This window comes from Haemaphysalis longicornis, unplaced genomic scaffold, assembly GCF_048455015.1.
Source record: "Haemaphysalis longicornis isolate Haplotype H1 unplaced genomic scaffold, Haemaphysalis longicornis Haplotype H1 scaffold_6, whole genome shotgun sequence".
Taxonomy (NCBI): Eukaryota; Metazoa; Arthropoda; class Arachnida; order Ixodida; family Ixodidae; genus Haemaphysalis; species Haemaphysalis longicornis.
Window position 1 is genome coordinate 62,284,164 of NW_027526407.1, and position 27,998 is coordinate 62,312,161.

Below are 27,998 nucleotides of genomic sequence, written 5' to 3' on the forward strand. Positions count from 1 at the left end.
CCTGTAAGAATGAGGAACAACAGCAAAATTAACCAGGCATCTCCTTGCTTCGTTGCAAATGTCACTCGTCTCTGTCCTCCTTTCACCTTCAATCTCTTCGCCTCCCTCGCTCCTGCCATGAAGAATGCTCGTCCGCTCCCGACTCCCTACCAACACTTCCCTTCCCGCCCACGCTATTCTTTATTTTTTTCTCTCTCTTATTTCCTTGTCTCAACGCTTAGCAAGCATAACATGCCTCATTAATAACTGGATTGTACCCATTGCCTGTTTATGTCACCACATGTCATACCCATTTTATCCTTGAGAAATGTGAAATGGAATGTTGAAGCTTTTAATTCCAACCGAGCGTGTAAGAAGTATTTTATTTTGCTGTCTGTTGTGGCTTATGCCTCGGGTGTCTTGCAATCCCATTGTGATCCCCAAAGCTGGTGTTCGCGGAGTGCGCGCGCCCTTCCGGTCTTTCCGCTCATATTTTGCTTCGCTTCTCTTTTTCATTGTTTCCATCTTTTTCTTTGTTTCTATTTTTTGGTTGTCCCTGAGGCATGGCACATACCGACGGTCGCCTCTCCATTCTTGTTTTCGTGCTTTTACAAATTGTCGCGCTCCGCCATATTTTCGTAGATTGGGCCCAGGGGTCCACGCTTGTTGGCGAAAGGCCGAGTGCTAAAAGTTAACAGGCCGTGCATTGACCTGGCGCGACACGACGTGACACCGTGTAGAAAGGGAGGCGTAGGCGAGGAAGGGGACGCCTCAAATGGGCTCCTCCATTGGCTTTTGTGGGACCCACCAAAGTCGCGGAGGCTGCCTGCGCTTCAGATACAGTAATGGGCCCCGCTTGCATTCTTGACCTTGCCGCTGAAGACCGTCGGCAGTTTTTCCTTGTTACGGGTGACGCGCATGTAAACTCACTGCTCGTGGCGGCGTGTGCTTTGTAGTTTTCTGGTCCTCCAGTCTGGTCCTCCAGTCGAAACGTCAGTAAACCACTGTTACATGTGGTTAAATTTATGTGTTCTCTATTTTTTCTACATGTGTTCTACACTATATATATATTGTAAGCGCAAGTGGCTCCCGAGCTTCCTTCATCGTTTTCCCTCCATTTATTTGCCATCAATGCATCGTCTTCGTCTTCTTACCTCGCCCGTTCATCATCAGCACATCATCGCCTGGGCGCGGAACGCCAGATCATCATCGTGGTTTGAAGTCCCTTCTCGGGTTCGGGCTGCTGCTTGCCGAATAAAGGGCCTTCTCGCCTTCAACCAATCTCGCCGGAGCCTCTCAATGTATATATATATATATATATATATATATATATATATATATATATATATATATATTTACATAGACACACGGATTTACAGTATTGTTAGACAATACAACAAAAAAGGTGTCTGCACGGCTACATGCAATAGCTACTCACAAAATTTCCAGTAATTATTTACAACATTTACAATGCACCAGTCAGCTTCGATCAACCAGTCATTTCAGCTAGTAATAAACGAGTCCAGTGTAACACTTAAATTCTCCGCCACCGGCAGTGGTTGTTGCTAAACCACTACCATAAAGTAGTGGACACAGATAGCAAAGAATGGGTGAAAACTTTGTAATCAACCATCAATTACCCTCAATCCATAATTGTAATCAGTGAGTGAATATATCGGGCATTTTCCATCGACAACCTGTGGCTTGAAGTAAAGCTGTAATTTGCAGTTCCCCTCTTCATCAAGCATCTTTCATGTATGAGCAGTTGGGCAGCGTAACTTAGGGCACTCAGAGTGATTCTCCGTGGCAGCCTTGCCTTTGAGCTCCAGGAGGCAGCTGGCGAAAGGTTCCACGCTCATGGCGAACGGTGGCCGGTCATGGAAGGCCTGGAACTCCTTGACGAGACACTGCTTCACCATCTCCGGATCAGACACGACCATGAATGGCTGCTCGCCCATGTAGAATCCGAATACTTTTCCGTGCTCTGCTATCCAGCGCTCCATCACCTGCGTTTAAGACTGGCTCATGAGAACGCTCTGACGTTTCCGTAGGCAGGGCATGTACGCGTGAGTCAGAGTCGAGAAAGGTAACTCCGTAGTGGTCCCTCTCCGGCATGTCCATTGCTGAGAATTCACCAGAGGGTCAACTTTTGCCCGTAAGCAAGTGGGTCTTGCCGCTGGTGCCGCACAAATTTATTTTGCCTGAAGTAGTACCAGCTCGAAGTAGGAGCTCGTGTAAAGTAGTACCCCAATTGGATACAGAGCGGTTGGAAGAGAATCGCTTTGAATGGCCAAGTCTGACAAAGCGCAGACAATTTTTTAAGTGCAGAGCATTTTGGGGTCCGCCTTGTAGGCTAAGCCCGAGGCAGACGCAGGACGAAACAAGAGATGGGACGAGGACGAGCGCTTGGTCGTAACTCGTTCGCTGTCACGCTGTCTGGCCACTACCACAATCTGACAGCGTAGCACGTCACGGACCCAAACAGTGCCCCAAGGCGTAGCGGCGTAACGGACCCAATCGAGGCTTCAAAACAATCGGCTTATATAGGCACAACCTTTCGAAACCCGTGAACAGCTGAGGCTATAGTCATACATCGCTCTGCTGTTTAGCGCAACGAAAACCTCAGCTACATTTGAAGCAAAATCTGTGTAAAAAAATTGGCCACGTATCTGCTCCTTTCGTTGCAAATGTCGTCAAAAGACGATAGTCTTTATCGGCTTTTGCGAAGTAAATGCCTCCCTTCGCTTTCCCGCTCACCTCTCATGTTGTTCCTCTTGCGTCGCGCTCCTCCCGAGGTGAAGACACCAAAGGTTTGCTTAAATCATTTTAAATTTCCCGCGTTCCACTGCTCCAAACCGGGTGTCTCGATGTGAACGCTGCCGTACGGCGAAGACGCGCGTTAATCGAGGCGCCCTACTTCAACGTTTATAGAACCGGGTTTTCCTACTCCACGTGCGTTGAAAGCAGAATTTGAAACCTATCTAGTGGAACCTTGCGTAACTGTTGCCGGTTGATTTCTTAAAATGGCGCCAGAAGCTATGGTGGCGCGGGCGACAGCAGGCGACGTCGGAGTGAATTCTTTTTCTGCAGTTGATGAAGTATTTAATTTCGAGAAAGTGAAGCATGTTGGATTTTTTTATAAAGGAACACTGCAAATATCACTTCTGTATTGATTTGTTGTCTCATATTTGCGTAATCTCTTGTTCTTCTTCAAAAATGTTGACAAGTATGAACCTTACACCGGACATAGACGGGTAGATTTAGCTGTGATTATATAAGACTATTGCGCAGGCATTGTTTTGCTTTGGCCGGGTGGCTGAATCGAGTCACAGACAGGCAGGCGGACAGACAGACAGACAGACACAGACATACAGACAGACCAAAATTTCTGGGTTTAAGTAGCCCAAAAAAGACTATCGTCTTTAAATCCGGCAGCTTTCGCGTCCATTTAGTTAGGAATGCCCGTTGGGTTGGTTTTCCGATTAAGCGAAGAAAGTGGCCACCAAGAACAATCCGTTGCAAACTGCGCAATAAGGCTCCGGCACGTGCGTGGTGAAAGCAAGCACAGAAAGAACAAAACTCCCGTCTTGGTGTTCCAGGCAGAGAGAGCGCTAGCACTGCGAAGGCTGTAAATTTGTATTGCATTGAGCAGAACCTTTCTTAACTTCGTCAAGATATTAGCGAGACAGGAAGGGGAAGACCGTGAGGGGCGGTAGCAACCAGCGGATAACGGCATCACAGCCACTCTTGCGGATTATTCACAGCTCCGTACTTCCGACCGCTTTTACGCTGAGTGGAAGTGATTTAATTTTTCTATTACGTTCTACCTCACACCAAATAGTGACGTTAGATTGCCGCAAAACATCTACATCTTGACCGATTTTAAAAGTTTCCGCTCTGCCTAGAAAAGAAACTTCCGGTACACTTCAGAACGGCATGCATGGGCTATGCGTTGTACATTCTGTAGTTCTAAGGTGCGCTAAGGAGAAAAGCACACCTCTACACGGTCCTGCCTCAGCTGCATGAAGTTCCCCCAGAAGAGGTCCGGCTCGGGTCCCGGGATGCCGTGGCGTCGAAATAGGCCCAGCTTCCACTTCCGTCTGACGAGCCAAAGCAGCGTACTCGATGCCGCCATCAGTAGCAGCGAGATCAGCAGGGCGGCCCACATGGCGGCGCGAGGCAATCTGGTGGCCTCTGGGAGGGTCACTGTTCACAGCCTGCATAGAAAAACACAGGAGGCCGTTCGCCAATGCAAGCGCAGCGCAAGTGCTACAAGCTATAAAATGGCTTTACGCCAGCAAACAACATTCGAAAGAGAGGTTACTTGCACTTGGGACTGTTTTACGCTTTTCACTGGAAATTTCCGCAAAAAACGTTCCCTTATTGAAAATAAGCAACTTCTGTGAGAAAGATATCGAAAGCGCTGGGTTGCTCTTTCAGAAACGTAGTCAGGTAACAAAAACTACTCGATTGGAGACTTATGTGTTTACTTTTTGGAATTTTGGCTGCATAGTCAGCTAGTTAGGCACGCATTGTTGCTTCGCCACGCAGAGCTGATCTGCCCAAGTAGATGTCACGTAACAAGCACAAGTTACGCAACTTCCGTTCACGTCTCTCACGGCTGCCTGGAATGGCATTTCAGCCGATTTGTGCTTAGATTTGGGAACGCGAAATTACCGCTGCCTTCCCTTGAGGGAGGAGACGTGTTGTTGACCAGGTTGCTACTGACGGAAAAGGTCGAATTTTCGAAGGAGACACTTGGACTTGTGGACTGTGAAGCCACTCCCACGCATAGAAATGCTTAATGAAAGTTTTGCTCTCTTTCTCCCTCTATATAGCTCGCCTTAATAGGTATTTTACGATGAGCGTCTCGGCCTTCGACGTACCCTCAGTCCATATTGCCGCGCATTATTTGACATGCACGATCTTGAAGCTGTGTCCATACGAGGACACTTATTAATATCCAAAATTGTAAATCTGATTTTTATTTTGCATAATTTCTGCAAAATAAGTTTGGCGACCCGAAAAAAAGGACTATCCAGCGGGCTCTGTAGGCGGCAATACTCGATAACATAATTTTCGCGCTAGGTGCACCTTGTTAAACAAAAACTAAAAATTCATAAATTCAGAACTCTGCTAGTCACTATACAAACAATTAGGCTTTTTACAAAAAGCAACGATGTGAACATCGAGTTTGTGCTTGCAGTAGCACAAGCCATGGTGCTGTCAGCCGACCATTGGACCAGATTTTTATAAAAGACGCCCGATTCTATTTGCCTATAAAACGTTTTAAAGAAAATATCCTCTCGCTAAAGTTAGACAATCGGGATTTCGGAACACTCTCATAGGCAATGAAACACACCGTAACGAGCCAGAATCGTACGTTCTCCCCCATCCAAAGGATATATTCGTCGACATCAGGACACGTAACCAGTGCCAGTGGGCATCGCTCGTTTGCCGTGTAGCCGGAATTCTTACGCAGCAATGCGGCATCTGCTTTTCCTTTGCGAACTATATTCACGTGGTTTCTATACAGTCTATTGTGGTAGCACGGCCTACAGTCAACGCATTCGTACTGAAGCGCAATTTAAGTCATTCCTCTACCTTTCCTCTGGAAAAATTGGATGACTCGAAAAGATGGTCTTCACAGTCGGAGTTGTGCGCTAGCGTGAGTACGTTCGTGCGTGCGCCCCCGTGTACCGTCATAGACAACTGATACGCGAACACGAAAATACGAACCAGAACACATAAATAGTGTGATTTCTTTCCATGCAAATAAAAATGGCGCGTATATTAGTGACATTAACCAAGTCGGGAAATGTGGCTTTCAACTACAGTCAAATAACACAAAAGTGCCCCGACAAGTGGTCATTATATCAGTAGTTCGTTGTACATGGACTCGCCATTTCGCCCTTTAAAACGCGCGCAAGGGACGCCCGCTGCTTGCATACGAACGAACTAAATTGTTTTTGCATCGAACGTGCCGCTGCCGGCACAATTCCCGCGAAGAAATTCTTTCGGACGTCTTCAAAATCTCCACTCACCGAAATGGATTCGTATCAGCCGCGCCGGGCTGAGCGTACCGGGAGCTGCGTCGCTTCGCCCAGAGAAGAGCCAAGTTGGAAAGTTTGAATGTGGTCACGATTTGTTTCAGAAACTGGGCAAACGAAGTGTCCGCGAAGCGCGATCTCTTTGTGACAGCTAAGTAACCACGGCGCTTTTTGCAGCGCCCGGGGCCGCGTTCCCTTCTACTCGGGCGGCGGGTAGATCGACACCGGCGATAGCAAAGCTCGAGCGGCAGTGCATACGGAGTGCGCATGTTCATTTATAGCATCTTGCACGTACTTAAGATTCTAAATTGTTCACACTTATTCACCATTACGACGGCGTACAATTTATGGCTGCTAAGTACCACAATAACTACAAATTTAACGACATCTAAACGAAAAACAATGACTGCTGGACGAAATAAGCTTATTTTTCACAATGAATACACCAGATGGAATGTAAGCCGAAGTTATTCTTGAGACAATTTAGAAGCCCAAAGGAACTTACACGCAAGAAAAAAAAAAGCGTTCAGGTGCGTCACTTCGAAGAAGCGGCTTATAGCCGCTTGTTTATACCCAGTTGTAGAACTTCCAAAGGCCTTTTCCAAGGCCTCTATGTTATCGACGTCCTCTTCCGGCAGCCCCCTGAGAATACATGCTTCTTCAGAAGCAGCAATGTGCTCATTCGCCACTGCAGATCCCAGAGGGTCCGGCGGAGAATAGTCAATATCAACGACTGCAAGGTGGGTGACCTCGGTCGCGGTTCCCGAAATCTGCAAGCGGTGCTCGCCCATCTGGGATATCTTCATCGCGATTAAATTGAAGCGGTGACCGCACTAGCACACCGCCCCTCTCATGCTTTAATGACTGTTTTATCTATTTAGTTTTTCACTTCGTATGGGCCATATATTTACCGTGACCGTGTCGGAAGTCTTCGCTCTAAACGTATGACGCTTTGAAACACGTTCGGTATATCTAAACGAATTTCAATGCGTAGCATAGGAGAGTAGTAAGTTGCTAGAAATATAGTCTTTATATCCGGTAGATTGTTATATCTGGGGTCGTTATAAGCGGGTTCGACTATATGTATGAAACAATAATCATTACCCACACTGCTTTCTCAACCTACAACATTCCTATAAACATATACAAAGGCAGAAAAATAATAAAAACAAAAGGAACCTATCACTTTGCTGCACGGTTCAACACGTCCGCTAGCTCTGTTCTATAGCACTACTACAAGTTTATCAGACGTTCTTGACTATAGCGGCCTCGCCACGTTTTCTCTTAAGAAGACAGCCTTTTCTGTAACTCCCCGAATAATAGTAAACAAGTAGTAGCTGCATTTTTAATTGATGTTGCCTCAAGCATAACTCATATTTATAATGGCCATTTTTATACATTAAATATTAGAGACGCAGTTGTGTATCTACTCGTGACAAAGAATTTGTCTCGAGGAATAAATATCTTACGGGATAACTGTATATACACAATTACACTGCGTGACGTGACCTACACTACCAATTCAATATTAACTTTGTGGCAGCTAGAATATTTCGGGTCAGCTGCATGTTTCAACTTCAATTAGATTGAAATTGCATGCAACGATTAGAAAAGCTGTTAACACTTTTTAAATGAGTGAGTTGTGTGACAGCGTGTTTCAACTTCAATTAGATTGAAAAATGCATTCTACGATTAGCAAAGCAACACTCTTTAAATGAGTGGGTAAAGCGACAGCATATCTTTGCGCCGTTATGTCAGTTACACATCGTCTTTCATAAAACTTTCCTGGTGCTTGCAAGAAAAACCATATTACGATAGCTTAAACGACCACAATGAAACAATGACTGATGCGGTTACAATATTACTACAGAGCGGAATTGTCTTCTTTCAACCTGACAGAAATTATATGCATGTTTCTTAAGGCCTAACAACGCTCCTTACGGGACGCCGAGGGACGGCGTGTCTTTCCTCTGCAATAAGACTATCAGTCGTGGTGCGACTATTATCCGTGTTAAACTGAATTACATAAAAGCAATAAGGTCGACACGATAAAAGGGGGTTAATATAATAGAAAAATACTATTACTTACACGCGCAAAAATAGCCCGAAATTTTTGGTCGCGGTCAAAATGCAAGGTTTCGGGTGAGGGCGATGCTTCATTAATTAGTATGATTTTTAAAGCGCTGACGCAACACAGGCGATGAGACGCGCCGTAGTGGAGGTGTCCGGAAGAATTTTGGCTACCTGGGGATCTTTACGTGAGCCGCAATGTCGAACACACGGGTATAGTGCCTGGAATATGCTAGCTAGTGTGACAAGCGGAGGGATTCTTTATAGGAGAGGGTGGTGCCGGTTGCAACGAAAGCCCGCCAGATGGCGCCGCTTGTAGGGAGGGTGCTGCCCATGGAGGAAATAATATTTTCCTCCATGGGCAGCAGCTTTTCTTTGCTCCATTGTGCTGCCCCAGCAGACGATGCCGGTATTTCGCTTAGGAAGGCGGAAAGGAGACCTTGTGCTTGCATAATTGAAGCGCTTGTGAACGTAATTTTTCTTCGCCGAGATGCGCCGTTTTTTGTTCCGTCTGAGTGCTTGCACGTGCTATCCATTTCGTCTGCCCCTCAACGCAGTTTTGGGCTGATATTGCATCAGTTTTGCAGGCACGCGCTCAGCCGTGCCAGGACAAATCCGGACTGAGTTCCTGGTAGCCGTCTGTTACCCGTGCCTGTCACTAAAACAGCTTTGCTTAACTCTAAAAAAGATGACAAAGCCGAAGTTAAAGTGCAAACGACAACTTTCTAAGTGCGCCTCTGTGTAAAAGCGGCTACCGCACAAACAAGGAGCATGTTTTCATATTTTCCCCTACAGTGGATGCTACGCATCTTGCGGAATACGGCCGAAGCATCAGAATAAAATACAGAAGGGTGACGCCAACTGCACTTGCTTGCGAAAAGTGTGTTAATAGTTGTGGTAGTTAGACCATGCATATATATGCTCACTCAAATTCCGTATCACCGTTCTTACAAGAAGCCTCCCTGTGTGATGTGATATTTATAATAATCAGATAGTGCCTAAAATAGATCGTGCCTGCAATGTCAGCAAAGCTAAAAAATAGAAATAATTGTGAGCAAATGCCTGCAACAAAGCACGAACTTTGCCGGGTCAGCATGTCGCACGGCCATAGGAGGTTTCCAGAAACTGGGAAGGCTGAAGGGCATAAACACGTCAAGTGGCATGCCTCAATTATTAAGTGTTGGTAGGAAACGTATTCCGTACAGAGATACCATTAGTTCCTTCTTTAGTATCCGCTGGAGAATGTGCCAGTGAAACGCTGCATCAAAGCGGTCCAAGTAAATGTGTTCTATGATCTGCAGGTTACCACATCGTTCGCAATTCCCTGATCCCGCTACAAATATTCCTTTCTCCCGCAGCCATAGACTGACGGGTAGCGTCTCGGTATGTAATTGCAAGAAGCTTTTGACTGATTACTGTAAAGGAATTTTTAAACTCTCGCTAACACGTCTTTAACCGAACCGCACAGAATAAAGAGCGATAAACAGGTTCCGGTAATGCCCCATCAGCCCCATCCTTGTACAGTTCCGTTCTAGGTACCAGAGCAAGGTATTCGTACGATAACCTGTCCTCCAAGAGTTGGAAGGCCATAACAACCTTGTTCAAGTAGCCTCGTGGGGCGCTTGGTCTTAGTGCAGTGGACGAAACAACACAGTCTGACAAATAATTCACCAATCTCGTCTGCACAACTGTCTGTTAGAAAAGCGTCTGCCTTGTCTCTCAGGAAAATAAACCAGGATACAAACCTGTCTAAGAAACAGGTACAGACGGAAGTTTCAGTAGAAAACGTGTATTGAAGTGTACAGCCTGCAGTTATGTGCACAACGCGACAGCTTCATTGCATACAACTCATGTCCGAATTTCTATCCGTGCAAGCGGACGTAACCGCGATTTGCACTTTGTGCTTTGCTAACGCTCAGTTGGATTCTAAGTAGAGCCCACAATCATAGTTTTTCTCTTAAAAAGCAATTAACTCATGGCCTTGTCGAGGCAGTTGGCTGGGTGATCGGACGACTCATTTGTTTCCGCCCAAATTAGCGCAAGCTAAGTCTATTCTTAGTGTTCACTATATATGCTGAGTGCTCTAGGCATCGTATGTGAAAGCGACTCGTCTGAGTGAGTGTTAGAATCGGGAAACAGACCACATTTTCCTGCATAGGCGAAACCAACTTCGGTGCTGCTCACATTTAGCCGTACATTTAGCGCAACTTTAGCCGTACCGCCACCTTCAGCCGCAATCCCACTCTTCAGACGTTTCCCCACTCTTAGTCGTTATGCGCCTCTCCGCCGTTATGCACATTTAGATGTATTGATAATCTCAGTGGTCATTCGACTTTCAGCCGCAATGAACATTCAGCCGTTGTGAAAATCTCAGTTGTAATGTGACTCTCCGCCCTAATGCACATTTAGCCGTAGTGATATTTTCAGTCGTAACGCGACTCCCAGCCGAAACACACATTTCCCCGTATTGAGACTGTCAATCGTACTGCGGCTCTCAGCCGTAATGCACATTTGGCCGTAGCGTGACTCTCCACCGTAGTGGGAAAGAACCAACATAACTTGCTGGGTACACTCGTCGCGAAGGCTCAAAATGTGAAAGCGGCGGAGGCGCCGGCTGTCTTTAAAACTGCAATACTCTGCAGGGTTGTTTTAAAAGTATGTAATTCGGTGAACGACCGGAAACCATGCGTTTGCTGGCAGTATATTCTCCTCGTCATCTGCCATCTGCTTCGGAAACCGGGATGGTCTTGCGGCAGCGACTTCGGTAAACAAGCTACGACACGCCACAGCCGTGTATGGGCACGTGTAGTTGAAAGGATGTATAGCTCTTCGCGCCATTTAAGGCCACTCTTGATTTGGAGAACCACCGCGTGAAGACTGGTTGGTTTGTTTGTTTTTCTTCTCGCGGGTTGCAGTGCGAATATTTTCTGGGTACTGACGTCTGGTTTTCACGGGTTGCAGTGCGAATATTTTCTTGGTACTGACGTCTGGATTTCGTGGGAATCGGGAGGACGCTTGGTAGAAGATACGGGCCACCTACCCAATTACGATCTCTGCCTTTTTGGCTGTCGTGTGGCCTACAATTGGACAGAAACGTTTATTGTGTCGCCTCCTCTGTCTCTTTGGTTCCAGCTTTCTTGTAACCGTGATTTTTTTTTTAAACCAATGGGTTTTGCGTGGGATAGATGAAAGAGCCCGCTTGATACGGGCTCGTCTCGAGCTTTGATATGCACTGGTACTGCGACAGTTGTAACCTATTTTTAAATATTGTAATAATGTGTTAATATCAGGAAGTACAAAGTCGTCCGCAACGTGCCACTGGTGAGCAAGCCACCTTCAACATCATCGATCGACTGATCCCTTGTTAATAGGCCGTAAACATTTTCAACTCCACCTCTGTAGCAGGTGCAGTAATTCCTCGCGCCGGAGTGGCACCACTTCTGCACTATGAGGAATCATGTCATGTGGTCTGAGGGAACCAATCATCAATGCCGTGGTAAATCAAAGCCTCCCATTCAGCGAATCGGGAATCGCGTCTGAATCCAATGAGCCCTGTGATGCTTTCGCAAATTTTCACTCGCCACTCAACCTTGGCCTCCTCCCAAGTTTATTCTGTCCCCTCTTTTTTTCGTGTGGCCATGTGTTGCAACACACACGCACGCAGTACAGCAGCCGCCAAGAAATGCTGAGCGGATAGGCTTTGAAGTTTCATGCCGAAACGAGGAAAAACAAGCACACGTGTGGTGCTGCAGGCTCCTATCGCTGTCCACAGTTCGACATTATTAATGCGGCTGCTTGCATCGACCTTGCGACGCAGTTGCCGACATGCGATGAAAGCGGTTCAAAGACCTATTCCGCTCTCTTTCAAAACTCGTGTAAATAAAGCGCACACTGAAACCGGCTTCGTGTGGTGGATACTGCCTTTAAAGGTAAATTCTCTACTTTCCACACAATTCGAACAAATCTATCGGTCCTTGCAATTTTGTTTGTGTCCATTTGAATGAAATATAATGCAAATTAGTGATATTTAACCACAAGTTGGTATTGTAACCCTCGGCGGGCTACTTTGCTATCGGTTCATAGAATTCTGCATCCTATAAACCATATACGAGGCCGAATCAGGCAAATCTTAAATGGTAAACACATTGGAACCTCTATACAAAAAAATACGTCGATGTTATAAAGCCTTTCATACAACGTGAAATTTATTAAGCCAAGCTAAGCGAGTTGGTCAGTCGTTAACCTTAGCCTAATAAATTTCCAGGTCTATGAGAGGCTATATTATACAGAAGTATTTTTGTATAGAGGTATCAATGTGTTGATCTTTTAAAGTCTGTCTCACTCCCCGTCAAATATGGTTCATAGTATGAGGAAAGTAGGGGTTAGGGAGCAGTCGGGAAGCATTCCAAAATAATGAAAAGAAAGCTGTCATTCAAAGGAAAAATCTCCAACCAGTGCATACTGCCAGTGATGACATACGGAACTGAAACCTGGCGCCTTACTAAGCAAACGGAAAGCGAACCTAAATTGGCTCAACTGCCCATTGAAGAAATTATGATAGGAGTAACACTTAGGGCCAGGAAACGCGCTTCATATATCAGGGAACAAGCCAAAGTAGATGATATGGTTCAAGTAAAGAAAAAAAAATTCCCCGCATTTCCCCGAGGGGAAGAATGTGAAAGTGCGAATGCACGAGTTGAATTTGCGCGGTTCGGTAATGTTCGCGAAAAAGAGATCACACACACACAACTACAAAGAAAGAAAGATGCATTTATTCACAGACACCTATTTGTGTTGTCGTTGTACTTGATTGCTAGAGCGGATCTCAGCTTTGAAATTTCGTGTCAGTACTCCTTTAAGCGGGTGCATTAGCCCTTCTCACGCCCGATTCCTGGCCAATCCCCCACGTGGGTATGTGCCATGTCAGCAGGAACAACAACAAGAATGAGCCATGGGGACGCGGCCAGGCAGCGCGCGCCCATCTCCCCCCGTTGCTAGGGAAGACGAGGAGCGCGCGCACCCACAGCTGTTGCTATGCGGACAACGGCGGCGGACGATTCAGGCTCGCTTAAGAAGTGCATTCGCACTTAAAAAATGGACTTGTACTGGTCATGTAGGGAGACGAAACGGCAACTGGTGCACAAGTACGGTAACAAAGTGGATGCCCAGAGTTGGGTCTAGAAGGAGGGGAAGGCCTATAATTCGATGTAGGGATGAAATAGAAAAATTTCGGGGGTGAACTGTAGGCCCGAGCAGCGCATGAATCGAGCGGCTAGAGGTGAATGGGAGAGGCATTCGTCCTGCAGTGGACATGAGCAGGCGGATGATGATGATGGAGCTAAACGACACTACCAACCATAGAAATCTCCCCGTAACATGTACTCAATCCCGCTGTAACGCAAGTAACGTGCACCCCAAGTTCCGTGCACTCCGAATTTCCAAGACGTACTATTAAGATGCATTTGTCATTGCGTTTATTCCCATAGTCATCGAGCTTGAAATACCACAACCTTGGCCTAAACTTCAAAGCCGTAAGGAAGATTCATCCACGAAGCTCTGGCTGCCGAACTGGCACGCAGTCTCACGCTCTTCTGGGAAAATGTTTAGTCCATTTTAAGATAATCTTGCTGTATTTTTTTACTTGCTCTATTATGATAGACTTCCTATTGATTAAGAAGCGTACATCTGGCTTGCCGCTAGCCGTCCGACACGTTCCAATCGCCCAAAGACAGTCGCTCAGTTGTGCAAACAAACTTTTTTAAAATTCCTATTTCCCCGTACGCCCTAAGAATGGAATCTGTTACGTGCTCATGGTGTCTCATTTTTTCGGGTCCTTGTGTGTTCAACATGTGGCCTTCTTCTTGCATAGTTAGTAGTATTTGTTTTATGGCGCAAGGACAACGATTGCCAAAGAGCGCCAATGCAATGGTTGATCATTTTGAATGATGTACTAGTAAAATGGTGCTGTCAATGGGATGAGACTAAAAGTGGTTAGTGTGGGTTGTATATATAGCCCCTCATTTAAAACATTTATATTGGGGAAATGGGGATGCCAGGGTAAGAATGCAGAGAATGAATGGACACTCATAGCTTTCCCACACAATGAGGGGCCATGAGGTTACACGTGGCATGACATGCGGTTTAAAGAGTAAATGTCTCCCAGGTAAGCGAAAAGGTGTTTCCTTGTAATTAAAGGGGCCCTGAAAGGCATTTTGAGCACACTAAATGAACTAGCGCAATCGCTAGATTGGGTCGCCAACGTCACCTGTGCCAAGTATTACTCTTTTACGCGCAGCGGAAAGCTCACACTTTTGTTGCAAAGTTTGTCGCTTTTTTCTCACCCTTTCCTTCGTGTTTTTGGACGCCGCCATCTTCACATGTCTACATCATCGATTCCCAGATGTTCGTCATGAGCTAGACATCCTGCTATTGGGCGGCTTTTTCACGCACTTCCGGCAAAGAGATGAGTCGTCTGCTCAGCGTCGGCTCGCCGGCTGATCTGCCAGCGGAGTGCCGGAGTGCTTTGACATTTTACGACAAACGAAACAAGTGTAAACAAACGCTTAACCGTTTGTATTGAATGCAACACGGCCATAACACGACGTGGATTTTATCTTACGTGAGTACGTACCATAAAGAAAGTCCCGTGGCACTTCTTTGGTGCAATCGCAGAGAACGCACTGAGCCGAATGCCCGGGTTTGACGCGTACATTTTATTCAACTTCAAAACAATCCAGAGATGCGTTTCGAACGAACGCAACGTCACAACATGCGTTGCAAGTCTGAACCGCGATTGACAGACGATGAGTTGCCTCCTCCTGCCCGTCGTAAATACGGCACTCACCTCACACCCGGTTTGCGGGGACGAGCAGCAAGTCACAACTCTGGCGCGCAAGCGAGAAGGCTTTTAGCCAGGCACATTGCACATACCCCATGCGAGGTTGAGTGGTACGTCGTTCGAGAAAGATAATCCAGACCATGGGAAGCACTATCCACCCGCAGAAGTACAATGTCGCATTTCATCGCGAAACGAACGCGTCCACAACACACAGGAGGCGATGCACACACACACACACACAGCTTCGGTCGCTGCATTGGCTTAGCTGCAAGCTTCGTTCGGACAATCAGCGATGCTACGACGATACAGAGCTGCGTGAGGACGACGTGCTAACCACTTCACGTATTTAAAAACACAGGGGCAAAGAACTAGGTTCATCGGAAGCAAAAAATCTTTCCTCCATTATACGCCTCGAGCGTGGCCTGTAGGGGCGCCACTGAAATCCCCCTAGCGGCCCGTTTCGAAAGCAGGCGCGGGAGTCGGCATCCCGCGCCCCAGGGCCGCCACTGCTTTTGCGGCACGTCCACGACTGAGATTTACCATGTGCGGGCGTTCGAAATCCATGTTTATGTGGAGCAGTCACTCTGTTCGCAAATGAGGTGTGTTTACGAGAGTGTAAATGTTTCTGACGCGATCTTAGTGTGGTATATTCGGTCTGTATAAGCGCCAGGTGTGTGTCACAGGCCAGCGGCGCGGAACCGGCGTGTGATGGAGCCGATTGTAGTTGCACTGACCGTAATTTACTAGCAGTGTCTCCGTAACCACCGGTTCCTCAAATTTTCATGCTACGGCTATACACTACGATTTAAATTGGTTTTGTGCGCTTACATAATCAGCGGGGCACTCATACCTGACAACACGCCAGTTATGTTTGCCAATATTAAACCTCAGATATTGATCACCGCCATTTACAAGCCAGTCTGTGTTAATTTCGGGAATATTCAACAAAAGTACGATGGACTATGCATAATTATACTCGGGGGTCAGCACACGACAAACTCGTCTTGTCGTGAGGTGAGCGCTCGCAAACATTCATCTGCTCCTCTGCGAGCAGCGCGGAGACGGGCTTAAAATATAATCAGCGTCCTCGACTAATGCTTCTTCCAAATATCGTCATATGGCACAGGGAGCCAGCAGAATAAAGCAGAAACTGAAATACGAGGGCCTTATCACATACCACTCTCTTCCAACGACACTTTTCATCGCTTGTTGTTGAACAGCCTACCCTGTAATGCTTCCAAAAATGCGGCCGCCGTACGATCAGCTGTTCGTTGAAGTAGAAAAACAAAAGGAAAGTGAACGCGACATATGTGTGTGTGTGTGATTACTAAAACGTTCATTGCTTGATTTGCTTGATTTGTACACATTGCTTGATTTGCACACAGCGTCCCCCTCCCCCCCCCCTCCCTCCCTCCCCACCGATGTCTCGCGAAATAGCAGTGCATTTCAAGTATAGTTGGTCCAGTGAACCCTAACTGGCTTAAGTTTCGACGAACGTCTTTAGCATGTCAGGAGCTGCACTGTTTTTTTTTATTATTTACGTTAGAGAATTATGTTTCTTAATTCCGCACTTGCAAAAGATTTATTTTTCCGTGGTTTCATTAACTTGCCTTGGTGTGTGGGCACATATTTAACGACGCACAGCTAGGCTTGGAAAATACTTAACATTTTCGCATAGTTTATATGCTGATAAAAGGCATTAGTTATTGTCCGGGATTGGGTAATCACATCCCTGAAACATATTTTTATGCGACGTATATATTCGAAACGAAGCCGCATTCGTTGTCCACGCTACAAAATGAAGCCAACCTCTCATTGTGCCAGTATCAGGTCTAAACGAGGCGACATCAGAATTCATTTGTGCCTGATGTTTTGGAGGTGACAGGGGTGATATGTTGCTACCGTCTCCGACGCCCGGAAGAGCGGCGACGAAGCGCGCAGCACCGCGTCTCCAGGTAGCTCTTGCAGGCGATCGCGTACTCTACGAAGACACAGCTGCTTTTTAAGTGACCTGAACGTACTGTTTGCCTATAGACGTCACCATAACAAGTTTTTTTCAGGGCGCGGAAAGGCGAAAAGAAGCGAAACAGAACCTAAACCCTGCACGCGGCCCTATCAGCCACGCAGCGCAAATCCCGTCAACGCCGCGGAGAAGCGGCGGCAGGCGGCGCAGCGATCGCGAAGCTCGAGGCGTATAGTGCCTGAAATATACTGGCTAGTGTGCCGAGGGCGGGCTCCAGGCCGGCGCCGGGAGCGATGTACGCGGCCGTCTGCCGCTTGGGGCGCTGCCGTGCGGGAGTGTGCGCGTTCATCCGGCCCGAGCAGATCGCCCGGTTACCTCCGAGCTGCGTAGCAGACGGCAGCGGCAGAACTTTCCATTCCCGCTTGCGACGAAAGCGAGCGAAAGCGACGGGAATTCTGTCGCGCAACCAAAATTTGTCCCGACCATTCGACAAAAACGATCGTCGCGCGACAAAGCGACGGAATTCCTGCCGCTCTCACTCGCTTTCGTCGCAAGTGCGAACGAGCCTTTATGCGCAATCTCCGCCCCACATAAAACAAGCTCTTGCTTGTCGCCTGAGCATACGGTTGATATCTGACTACGTTACACTGTGCTTGCCAGTGTATTTAAACGATGTCACTAGGTTTGAAACGTACGCGCTCGGCGTGCAGCTTTGTAAACGCAAGCGGTTTCACATACGCACGCTATTTTGCTGCTAATTGAGTTTTAGTACAGCGTTTGTGGCCTTTGCATACGCTAAACGCTAAATTTTTGCGTCCCGCTACGTGACACCGCGATGGGAGTTTTAGTAGAGCGTCTCATCAGTTTTGCGTAGCGACACACTAATGCATTCGGCGCCATCTGTCAAATGTTTTCCGAAATGTCTCGCCGGCTGATCTGCTAGCGGAGTGCCGGAGTGTTTGGACATTTTACGACTATCCAAACAAGTGCAAACAAACGCTTTCCCGTCAGTGTTGAATGCAACACATGGGTGCAGCTTGTCAGAACACGGGTTCTCGCTGATCGAGTGCAGCGTTGGTTTGCTCTTCGCCTTCACGTTCATCGCCGCTGATAAAGCGATCCGATCCGGCGCTTTTTGTGCACGGGTTCTGTGTCGGTTGAAAATGTCTTTTTTCACATGCCGCCGGTAGTAGGAATTACAACCACCGCAAAATAACACCCGGCACCAGCGGGGCCACATCTGAGACCGCGCTTTTTGGATAAACAGTGCGCGGTGCACCAAAGGGAACGAGCGCACGATTCTCCCCACGCGGCTGCGAGTTCGCCGCCGATACCAACTGCAGCCCTGCAGCCACGTACACCGCGAAAGGGCAAGGCCAGGCCGCACACATGCGGCCAGGTCATTCGTTCGCTTTTCCAGCCTGTGTCCATGGTGTCTACAGAGATGAAAAAGCCGAAAGAGCTGGCCCGTAGCAGACGGCAGTCTGTGGGAGCGCAATAGCGGAAGTACGTCACCGCTGAGGAGCGGAGCATCATGGGAGGGGAGGCCAACAGCGAAGAAACAGTTGAAAGGAGGAGGAAATACGGCGCGACGATAATTCGCAGTTTTTGATTTACGATTTCTCAGCTAATACTCATCGCTTTAACAAAATTCTTGCAGGAGGAGATTGCTAATACATTGCTTTATTTGGTTACATGTACATCCATGCATCGGCGGAAGGCATTTCAGGACCCCTTTAAGGGTTGAGCAGCTAAAAACATGGAGGGATGGAGTTGAATCGTGTGAGTGTAGAGTTCACGAAAGTGCTTCTTCCTTGACTCATGCAACTACCCACGCTCAACTAAGACATCTGTGACTGATACGCGTTGTCCGCACCTGCGGCATCGTGGCGATGGTGTTCCGTGTAGAAGCTGCGAGTGAGTAGCGTGTGTATGGCCTATTCGTAATCTGCGCATGTATACTTCCGTTGTTCTGTTGTGTTTTTCTGTGTAACAGCTGCCTAATTGGGGTTTTATATTGTGGAGTTTGTTGTCTGTCTGTGTGTCCCAGTGTTGCTGCCAGCGTTGTCGCATTGCCTTTTGAATGAACGGTTTTCAGTCAAGATATGGAAGCTGCTGAAAGTCGACGCCACGGCGAAGTGCTCCCCCACAGCGGCGCTCTGGTCTGCTGTTCTTGCACAGTTGTCTTACCTATTGTACTACGGAAGTTTTTTATTCTGTCAAAGGTTTGTACTCACAGAAGTGTATTTTTATGCTCCTATGTTATTCCGTTTTTTTCTCACTCTCTTTGTATCGCTCACACCTGCTCAAAGCCGTGCACCTAAGGTAGCCGTAACCTGCAAATAAATAATAGAAATAAATCTGCCGGTTCGAATGTCATCATTCCTTAGCGAGTACACTCCAAGAAAGCGGGACGCCTTATATATACAAAACAAAACGCAGAATTGGTGAATGTAATAATATGTAGTGGTTATAGGGCAAATCTTAATAATTGACACATTCAGATTTTATTAACAGTAACAAAGAAACGCCAAACAAAAATTACCAGAACTGCCGAGAATAGTTTTCTCATGCGTTAGCGTGTTTACGCTTTCTGTCTATTTTATAAACCTTATGCGTTCATTGTGTCCATTGCGTGTTAATGTATATTTTATTTTCTGTTTTTCAGTTTTGAGCAGAAGAGCGCTGGGTTAGGCACACCTTTGGGATACAGATGGCTGATTTTGAAATTTATAGCGAAATGTGCCTTTGAGTGAACCAGTTGGGTGATTTTAGTGAGCGTCGGACTGCGTTCGGTGGTACTGGGTGACCTTTCAGTCAGTTTGGATTACATTTGTTTTTATTCACATTTTTACCAATGAGATATATATTAGAACAGTATAAAAAAATTAATATCCTGTCCAATTAAGAATTTTGTGCAGATTTCACCCGCTGCATGGCTGCTTCTATTTTATGAAAGTGTTGAAGTTCCTGTCGGTCGGCTTTTAAAGTCTGAGTTCCGCAGGAGCATTGCACTGCGACTTCGTTAGTGACTATTACCTGGTTAAATCACTGCAGTCTTTTGAACTTTTTTGTACTCTCCTCTTTCTGAAAATTAACGTGCATCTGCACTCTGATCTCTACCTATAAAATGAAGTGCCCGACTGACTGACTCACTCATTGATTGATTCATCAACGCAGAGCCGAAATTTGAGAAGTACTCTCCTAATTATTAAAGTGTCAGTGAAGCTCTTTCATGTACCGACGAGAGGCATCGAACAGCGGGATTTTCAGCGACGAACTATTTGCGTGCTCATTTATTTTCACTAATAAAAAAACCCCACTAAATATGAAATATACCACTAGAACGGCGCTCCCGCGGGCATCTAAACAAGCACCCTCAAGTAAGCTGACTGAAAGGAACTGCTTCGCCTGTCAATTTCCTCCCAGATCACGTCGGAGTTAACATATTTGCGGAGTTAACAGATTTAATTGTTATAATAGCGCGAATAGAGGTAACTGATCGAACGGAAACTCAAAAACAACCCTACAAATCCTGGAAAAAAATTATAAAAGTGGACTTACGAATTCAAAAGTATGAGTTCTATACATCTCCCGCGCAAAGGTGATACAAGAATAAAAAGCACCGACAGAAATTAACGACAGCAATCCGAATAAAAAAATCTTGAAAACTGACCAAAGTGTAACGCCCTGCATTTGCGCAAAACTGTACAATTCGCGGCGTTAACACATTTAATTAATTGTTGCAATAGCGTGAATGGAGATAATTGGTCGTACAGAATCTTAGAACAAAAAATAGAAAATAAATTATAAAAGTAGCCCACAAAATAAAAAAAAATGCTCATTTATGCACCTCCCCCAAAAAAGGAAGACTACAATAAAAAAAGCGCTGAAAACGCATACGAAGAAAACATGTATAAAAATATCGCGAAAACGACCAACCTTGTAAACCCCTGCCTTTAGATACAAGGGCATAATTGGGGCGATAAGGTGTTTAATATATTTAAAATAGCGTAAATGGTGCTAATTAATAACGGGAACTTGAAAACAGAAAAGACAACAAAAATAAAAATAAACTTTAAAAGTGATGTTACAAAATCAGATAAATTGCGGAGTTGGCACATTTCATCGTTCAATTTATATGAAACCGCTAATCGAGCTCAGCCTCCTGCGCGCATAGGTATACAAGCAAAAAAATATTAAAGCCGTTCCACTCAATGTGAAAGCCGTCCAAGTGCAGAGCAGTGATTCGCCATAATGGGCTGTACCGCTTACTGCTACCCTCCTATGCAATTCAAATTTCCCGCCTTCGCCGTGCCTGTGCGCCCCCTGCCTGAAACTGCGGCGTCGGGAGTTCTGTTCTCTCTGTTTTTCTCCCAGGAAGTGCCGGCGTTGCACTTCCACACTTTGCGTTTAGTATTGTAAATACCAACCCAACGGGCTTCCTTCACTAAAAGAACGCCGGCGCTGCCGGTTAATTACATATATTTTTCCTTAAATATAACTATGGTTTTTTTTTTTTGCGCTCAACAACGGGCAGATGTATGACAAGCGCCAGCATTTCACGAGTTTTGAACGCTTATGAGTATATAAACCGCTTGGCTTTCGAAGCCTCGGGGGTAGGCCAGCGAACAATAGCGTTACCACGGAGCGCCGCCTTTGCGACGAGCGAGCGAGCTAGGCGACAAGGCGAACGCCTAAAGTGCTCTGCACTTCAAAGCATCATAAAATGCAAACACACACAAATAAGTGGCACATCACGCGAGAATTATGCAGCTTTATATGCTAGGATGTATTGTATAGTTTTTACAGGCCACGATTAGATTGATTGATTATAGGGTTTAACAAGTCCACGCAATGCAGGCGATGAGGCGCGCCGTAATGGAGGGCTCCGTATTAATTTTTACTACCACGGGATTTTTAACGTGCGGCGAAATCTCGTACACACGGGCGTTTTTACTTTTCGCCTCCATAAGAAAAGCGGCCGCCGTGGCCTGGAATCGAACCCGCGTCCTCAGACCCTGTTTAGCTTTTTTTAAAAACTCGCGCGCATAAGCCCTATTATAGATAGATAGATAGATAGAACTTTTTTTTATTTCACAAAGCGCTTACTAAAACCTCGCATATACTCACTGGCGCTGCACTGCAATTGACGGTGTTGTCTAAATGTACCACGGTTGCTTTGTATTGGACTTGCATGCTTAAGATTTTCTAAGCATCCCTTCAAAAGCCGCGGCTCGAATTCTGTCGTGACATGCATACCAATCATAAGCAATCTTAATATTGTATTTCTGAGACAGATGCCTACGCAAGTCGCCACTCTTGTAGATAATGTTGGGTGAGAACCTGAAGGGTTTTTCAGGGGCACCGCGTGTAAATACACATCGACAAATCTAAAAAAATAGAAAATAAGGACGTGAAACCACAGAAGAGCGCTACAACCGACTGCGCATCGCTCGGGTGGTTGCTACTTAATCCGTGTACTTGTGCTGTTCTTGGTTCTTGCCGTGTACCTGTCATTTCAAAGCTGGCTGCGCGACTCAATTTGACTGCATTGCAAGCTGCGAAAACACGGGTTTCCTCGCTAGCGCCAAGCTGCAGCGGAATGTTTGAAGCATATGTGGCCAGCGCCGAGTGCGGCGAAAGACGCGGCCGCCCCCCACTTTTCGAATCACACTTTCGCCGACCGGTTAGGACAGCAGAAGCAAAACGCGCCCGTGGTGATCTGGGAGGTCATTGCCCGTCGCACGTCCGAAAATACACCGGATCACCTTGATAAGGGCATGCGTGGAAGGAGGCGCAACAGCAAGTTTTGCGGGGTGATTCGGTCGCGATTTCTTTTCTTTGTGTCGTTCTGGTTATCTCAGAGGCAGCCTGTTCGAAGGCACTGCTGTACGATGCGCATGGGAGCGCCGTCACGCGGTATTTTTCATATTTCGCAGGGTATCTTTATCAGTGAGAATAAATCAGTTCGCCATTGAAAATACCGCAGTTAGATTCTTCTCGTGGGTACCAACAAGTGGCTCATTGACACTTCAATGATTAGGGCAGTACTTGTCTAGTCAGATAATTAATAAAAATGAATGAATTACATCTCAATAACGAAAAAAATACTGCCATCTACTCCACCGTACTGGAAATATTAGGCGCTAGGTTTCGTTTGAGTATACGCCATTGCTCTTTTTTATATCTTGTTGTATGACAGCTGGAACACCATGCATAACAAAGTGCGGCTTTCGGGATAGCTTCCAAAGTCTTGGAGGGAGGCCATTGTAGTGGCTTCCCTGAAAGAAGGGAAGGACCAGTCTTTTCCAACAAGTTATCGTCCCATCTCCCTGACAAGCTGATTGGGCAAGCTTCTCGAGAAGATTATCAATAGAAGACGCGTGTACTTTCTTGAGTACAGCGGTCTTATCGAGAACTGCCAGGCTGGCTGCAGGGGGGGACGATCCACGAACGACCACGAACGAATCGTACATCAAGGATGCCTTCGTTCGTAAACAGTTTAGTGGAACGGTGTTGTTGCCCATGAGAAATTTTATGACACCGCTTGGCGATACGTGACCTGAAAGCATTCGGTGTTTCAGGTAATATTTTAAACACCCTTGCCAGTTACCTGTCGGAACGAACCTTTCGTGTGGGAGTTTGTAGGATAGTCTCAATAGTTCACGTGGAAGAAAAGAGCGTGCCGCAAGGTGGAGTTTTAAGCTACACTTTGTTCATAGTTAAAATGAACTCTCTTGGGAAGGCACTGCCGCGTACAATTTCTTCTTTAATGAATGTAGACGTCGTCCAGATATCCTGTACATCATGTTATATGTCTCCGACTGATAGTCAAGTCTAGCTTTGCGTCAAGAAACTTGCTGTCTGGGCTCACAAGAATGGGTTTAGACTAAATCCACGAAAAAATAAGTGTTTTTTGTTTTGTAAACGGCGTGCTATGCGGCCAGATCCGGACATCCAACTCAATGGTGTGTCGATTCGAGTCACCAAGGAACATGAGTTTTTGGCATAGTTCTTGGCGGCAAACTTAGTTTATCCCACACATAAAACTTAACAAAAGTGTATACAACCGATCCACATTCGTAAAATCTTCTCGGATCAGTCCTGCGGTTCTCGTAAACTTCTGGTGCGGGTTTTGTCCAGCTTGGTAGGCTCCCGATTAGACTATGAGAGTGTTGTACATGGGTCAGCAACAGAAGCCTTAAAAATGCTCGACCCAGTGCTGCCCTTGGAGCTGTGACTTGCGTCTGGTGCTTTCCGCAGTAGCCCGTTCCAGAGTGTTCATGTCAAGTGTGAGAAATGTTGCTTAAGCTACCAGCTGAAGTTTGTTGACCTGTTGTATGCCTTTAAAATTTTATCAATGACTCATCACCCTTTTAAATATTCAATCAATGACACATCAACATCCTAACATTTTTTAAACGCCCATCCTTTTCGGTGCCCATCTCACTCCGGGTGAGAGAGAAAGCTTCAAAACGTTGTCTTTTTCAGAAACATTCAATACATGTACCATTGATTTTATAACCCCATGGCATTTCCGCCCTGTCTAGTCTGACCTGTCTTTCACACAATTACAGAAAAACAGGGTACCCCAAATTGAAATTTTGGAGCATTTTCTGCGTTTGCAGCAGGAATACCAGTCTGCCGAATATTTTGGCGATGCGTCGAAATCTTCCATCGCGGTGTCTTGTGCGGCGCACAGACCCAACTTTACTGCCTGTACAACCATGCATGTAAATACGAGCATCTTCACGGCGGAAGCGTGTGGAATTTATCTTGACGCAAATCACGTTTTTCAACATCATGTTCCGAAGTCCTTCACCTACACAGATTCACTCAGCGTCGTACCTGCATTATCATCTTAAAAACCTTCCAGAAATCACGTCATTAATGTAGTTTCAACACTCTAATGTCCGCGTATGCCACAAATCTTAAAGTGATGATATGTTCGGTACCAGGTCGCTCTGGGATTGCAGGAAATGAGACTGCAGACCAAACGGCTGCTACTGCCGCACACACGAATACAGTGAACATAACAACAATACCCTAAACCAACCCCAAGCCACATATCAAACACCTGCTTAATATATGGCAAACACACTGGAGTGAACAGACAGATAATTACACGTAATAAAACCACACTTGGGACGATACACAACGGCCTCACACCACAGACGCACGGAAGTTGCCTTAGCAAGGTTACGGATAGGCAACACGCATGTTGCACACTCCCACATGCTAACTGCATCACCAAGACCCATGCGCAGCGGGTGTGGAGAGGGAGAATCCGTAATCCACATACTCATTCAGTGCAAGGCATTACACACAAGAAGACGCAAACATTTCCCACAACTATAGACTACACACTCCGCTACACCCATCATACTTTTTTAGAAACGAGCCTATGTTTTCCATCCAGCGCATTTTTGAGTTTGTCACCGACGTTAAGTTTTTACATCTCATTTCTTAATATGCATCACGACAACCATATCATTTACACCAGTCATCTCAATTATCTTTGTTTCATTTTACATTTGTTTTAACTGATATATTTTGGCATTGTTATATCACCCAAATAATCAACTATCCTTTGGCGCTCTTTGCCCTCAGTCGGCCTTGCGCCATGAAAATCCAAACATCGGTCCATCGATCTGCACCTTTTTATGCGACGTGTTAGGATTTTCATCTTCGACACCGTGAAGCGGAAGAAGTTTCCCAAACATCAACAGTGGAACCTCACTGGGATAAGCGGGATAGTTCAGTCCTGAGTACCTTGTTTTGAGCGGTCGACGCACTGCTGTCAGGTGAACGGCACCACCACAAGCTCGGAAGGACGCCGTTGACAAGAGCTGATCCCGGCCGCGTCGACTCTCCGGCTGCGAGGGGTGAGAGAGGAGTGTTGGTTGTGCCGCTTCCTTGCCGAATGGCCGACGTCGTCTTTGAACGCAGCTCGGCGGCTCGTTCGGGCAGCGGCGACGACTGCTCAAAGAGCTCTGGCAATTTGCCGAGCCGCGTAGCGTCGCTGAACTACCCCACGCACCGCCCCGCCATCTGCAGATGGATTCCCCGCGTCTGTATCGCGACCGCGCGTCTTGTTCTTTCCTTTTTGTTTGCTCTCACAAAGCACGTGAGTCCCGAGCCAAGGTCGTCCACGCCTGCCGCGATGATAACAAGATCGAAAGGAAGACCCGGTGCGGCTCGTAGCTCAAGCGGCGCCACCGCTAAAGAGCGATCGCTCCTGAACAAAGAGAGCGGCCCGTCGGAGTTCAGAAGGCGCCGAAGACAGGGGAAAATAAATGGAAGGGCTAGGCGTACACCAGGAAGGAGCAGACGGGGAACCGGTAAGTGGGCCGTCCTTCCGCAAGTTCTTTCGTCATGATTTTCACATAAAAGCGCAGGGAAGGGTGCAACAAAGAGGCAGGTGAGGGAATTTCACCAAATAGCGCGACGTTGTGGCACATTATCTGCCAAAACAATTACCAGTATAGTAAATAAATAAATCAATTAATCAATGAAAAGCTGAATCTATGAAAAGCTAAATCAATGAAAAAGCTGAATCAATGAAAAGCTGAAAAGCTGAAAATCAGAAATAAAAATCAAATTTCTGATTTTGCCCTGTTCTGGCAAAATCAGAAATAAAAATCAAAAACGACACTCAAATGCCATTGCAGGTGACAAAATCAAAGGGCTGTCCAAGATTACTAGAGAATAAAAAGTAGGAGAAGTTAGACTACCACAACAAACACGTTAAATAAACGAGATGCATCCTCCACTATTATTACAGGAATTAGAGACTCCAATGTTTAACCATAACTGTAGCAATAGAACTTTCGCGAAGCAAACAGGCAAATCTAAGTATTTCTAATTACGTGATAACATAAAACTGGAATTCATGTTTTCTATACCTATAAACTGAAGTGCCAGTCTGACTTACTGACTCACTGACTGAATCGTCAACGCCCAGCCGAAGCTGTTTGACCCTAGACGTGTAACTTCCGGAGTTTATCTCATGGCGTAGGGGCTCTCTAAAGGCCCGTTCACACTTGCGACCGGAGCGATAGAAGCGACGCGATTTCTGTCGCTCTAGTCGCCCGGTGATGGCTTTTGTCCTTGGGTATTGACCAATTTTTGTCGCCGAACCAGAAATCGCGTCTTTGTAGAAAGTGTGCACGGGCCCTTAGGCGGGATTTTCAGAAATTACGCCCGGAACAAAGGGAAAACGGGGAAATTTTGTTTCGCCAAATTCGTGATTAACACGCCCGCCCTTTCAGATATACGAGTGCTTTTTTTGACGATATATGTAGCCCGTAATATTATCTAAAATGTAATTTTACGGTTTTGTCATAACCAACACCAACGGCGTGTGTCGGCATTTCGGAACATACAGGGTGTTTTTACAGATTCCCGAGTATATATTTCACTGCTCGGTACGTCCATTTTTTTTCTTATACATGTTACTTCTACATATGCACAAAACCAATTTTAAGGATTTCGCCCTGCGTCGCTGCTAAAAGATGAAAAGCATTATCTGAAATTATCCGCATGACGGTCCTTAAAGGCCTTACACTTGATTTGAACGCGAAGCAAAACTGCGTAACGTAGAAACATCAAATTTGAGGAGAGCATACCTGATATGATGTAGGAACTCAGCATCAGTGATTTTTAAATAAAATTAGTCGTGAGAGAGTGAGAAGCGCTAAAAAGTAGTTGGGCATATTTTTTTAACGCATGCAGGCCCGTTGAGATATCGAACAAGTTTTTGTTTATATAGGTAACCAATACAAGTGTGTAAATGCTGTTTCAGAAGCCTTTTTTTATAACAACCATAAAATGTAAAAAATTAAGTTTTTTTGGCAAATTACCTGTTTTAACGAATTTCGCAGCAAATTTTCAGCTCGTTGGTATATTCAATGCGGTTTTGCTTATAAATTCTGCACATTAAAATACCCAGAAAACCTGTTCAGGATTTCCTCCAAACAGGTGTACGAAGAGGTGAGCGCGCTTCTTTATATTGTGCCCCGGGGGAAGTGTAATTAAGTTCAATTTTCCCGCGAGGCATATCGCTCGCCGTCCGTTTCGAACTTCTGCAACCACA

The 27,998-nt window shown here is 46.1% G+C and overlaps 1 protein-coding gene across 2 annotated transcripts in view; it reads right to left on the reverse strand.

Annotated features, from left to right (window-relative positions):
* Positions 1-27,998, reverse strand: part of LOC144142809 (cytochrome P450 3A6-like) — a 50,342-nt gene that overhangs the window by 18,054 nt on the left and 4,290 nt on the right. The window contains exons 2-4 of one of the 2 annotated variants that reach the window (XM_077674580.1): positions 25,676-25,779; positions 3,977-4,196; positions 1,796-1,985 (exon numbers count right to left, since the gene is read on the reverse strand). In XM_077674580.1, coding sequence (XP_077530706.1) covers positions 1,796-1,985; positions 3,977-4,147 — 361 coding nt within the window. In that variant the 5' untranslated portion in view covers positions 4,148-4,196; positions 25,676-25,779. The remainder of the gene's footprint in view (positions 1-1,795; positions 1,986-3,976; positions 4,197-25,675; positions 25,780-27,998) is intronic. The other variant, XM_077674581.1, reaches the window with a different exon arrangement.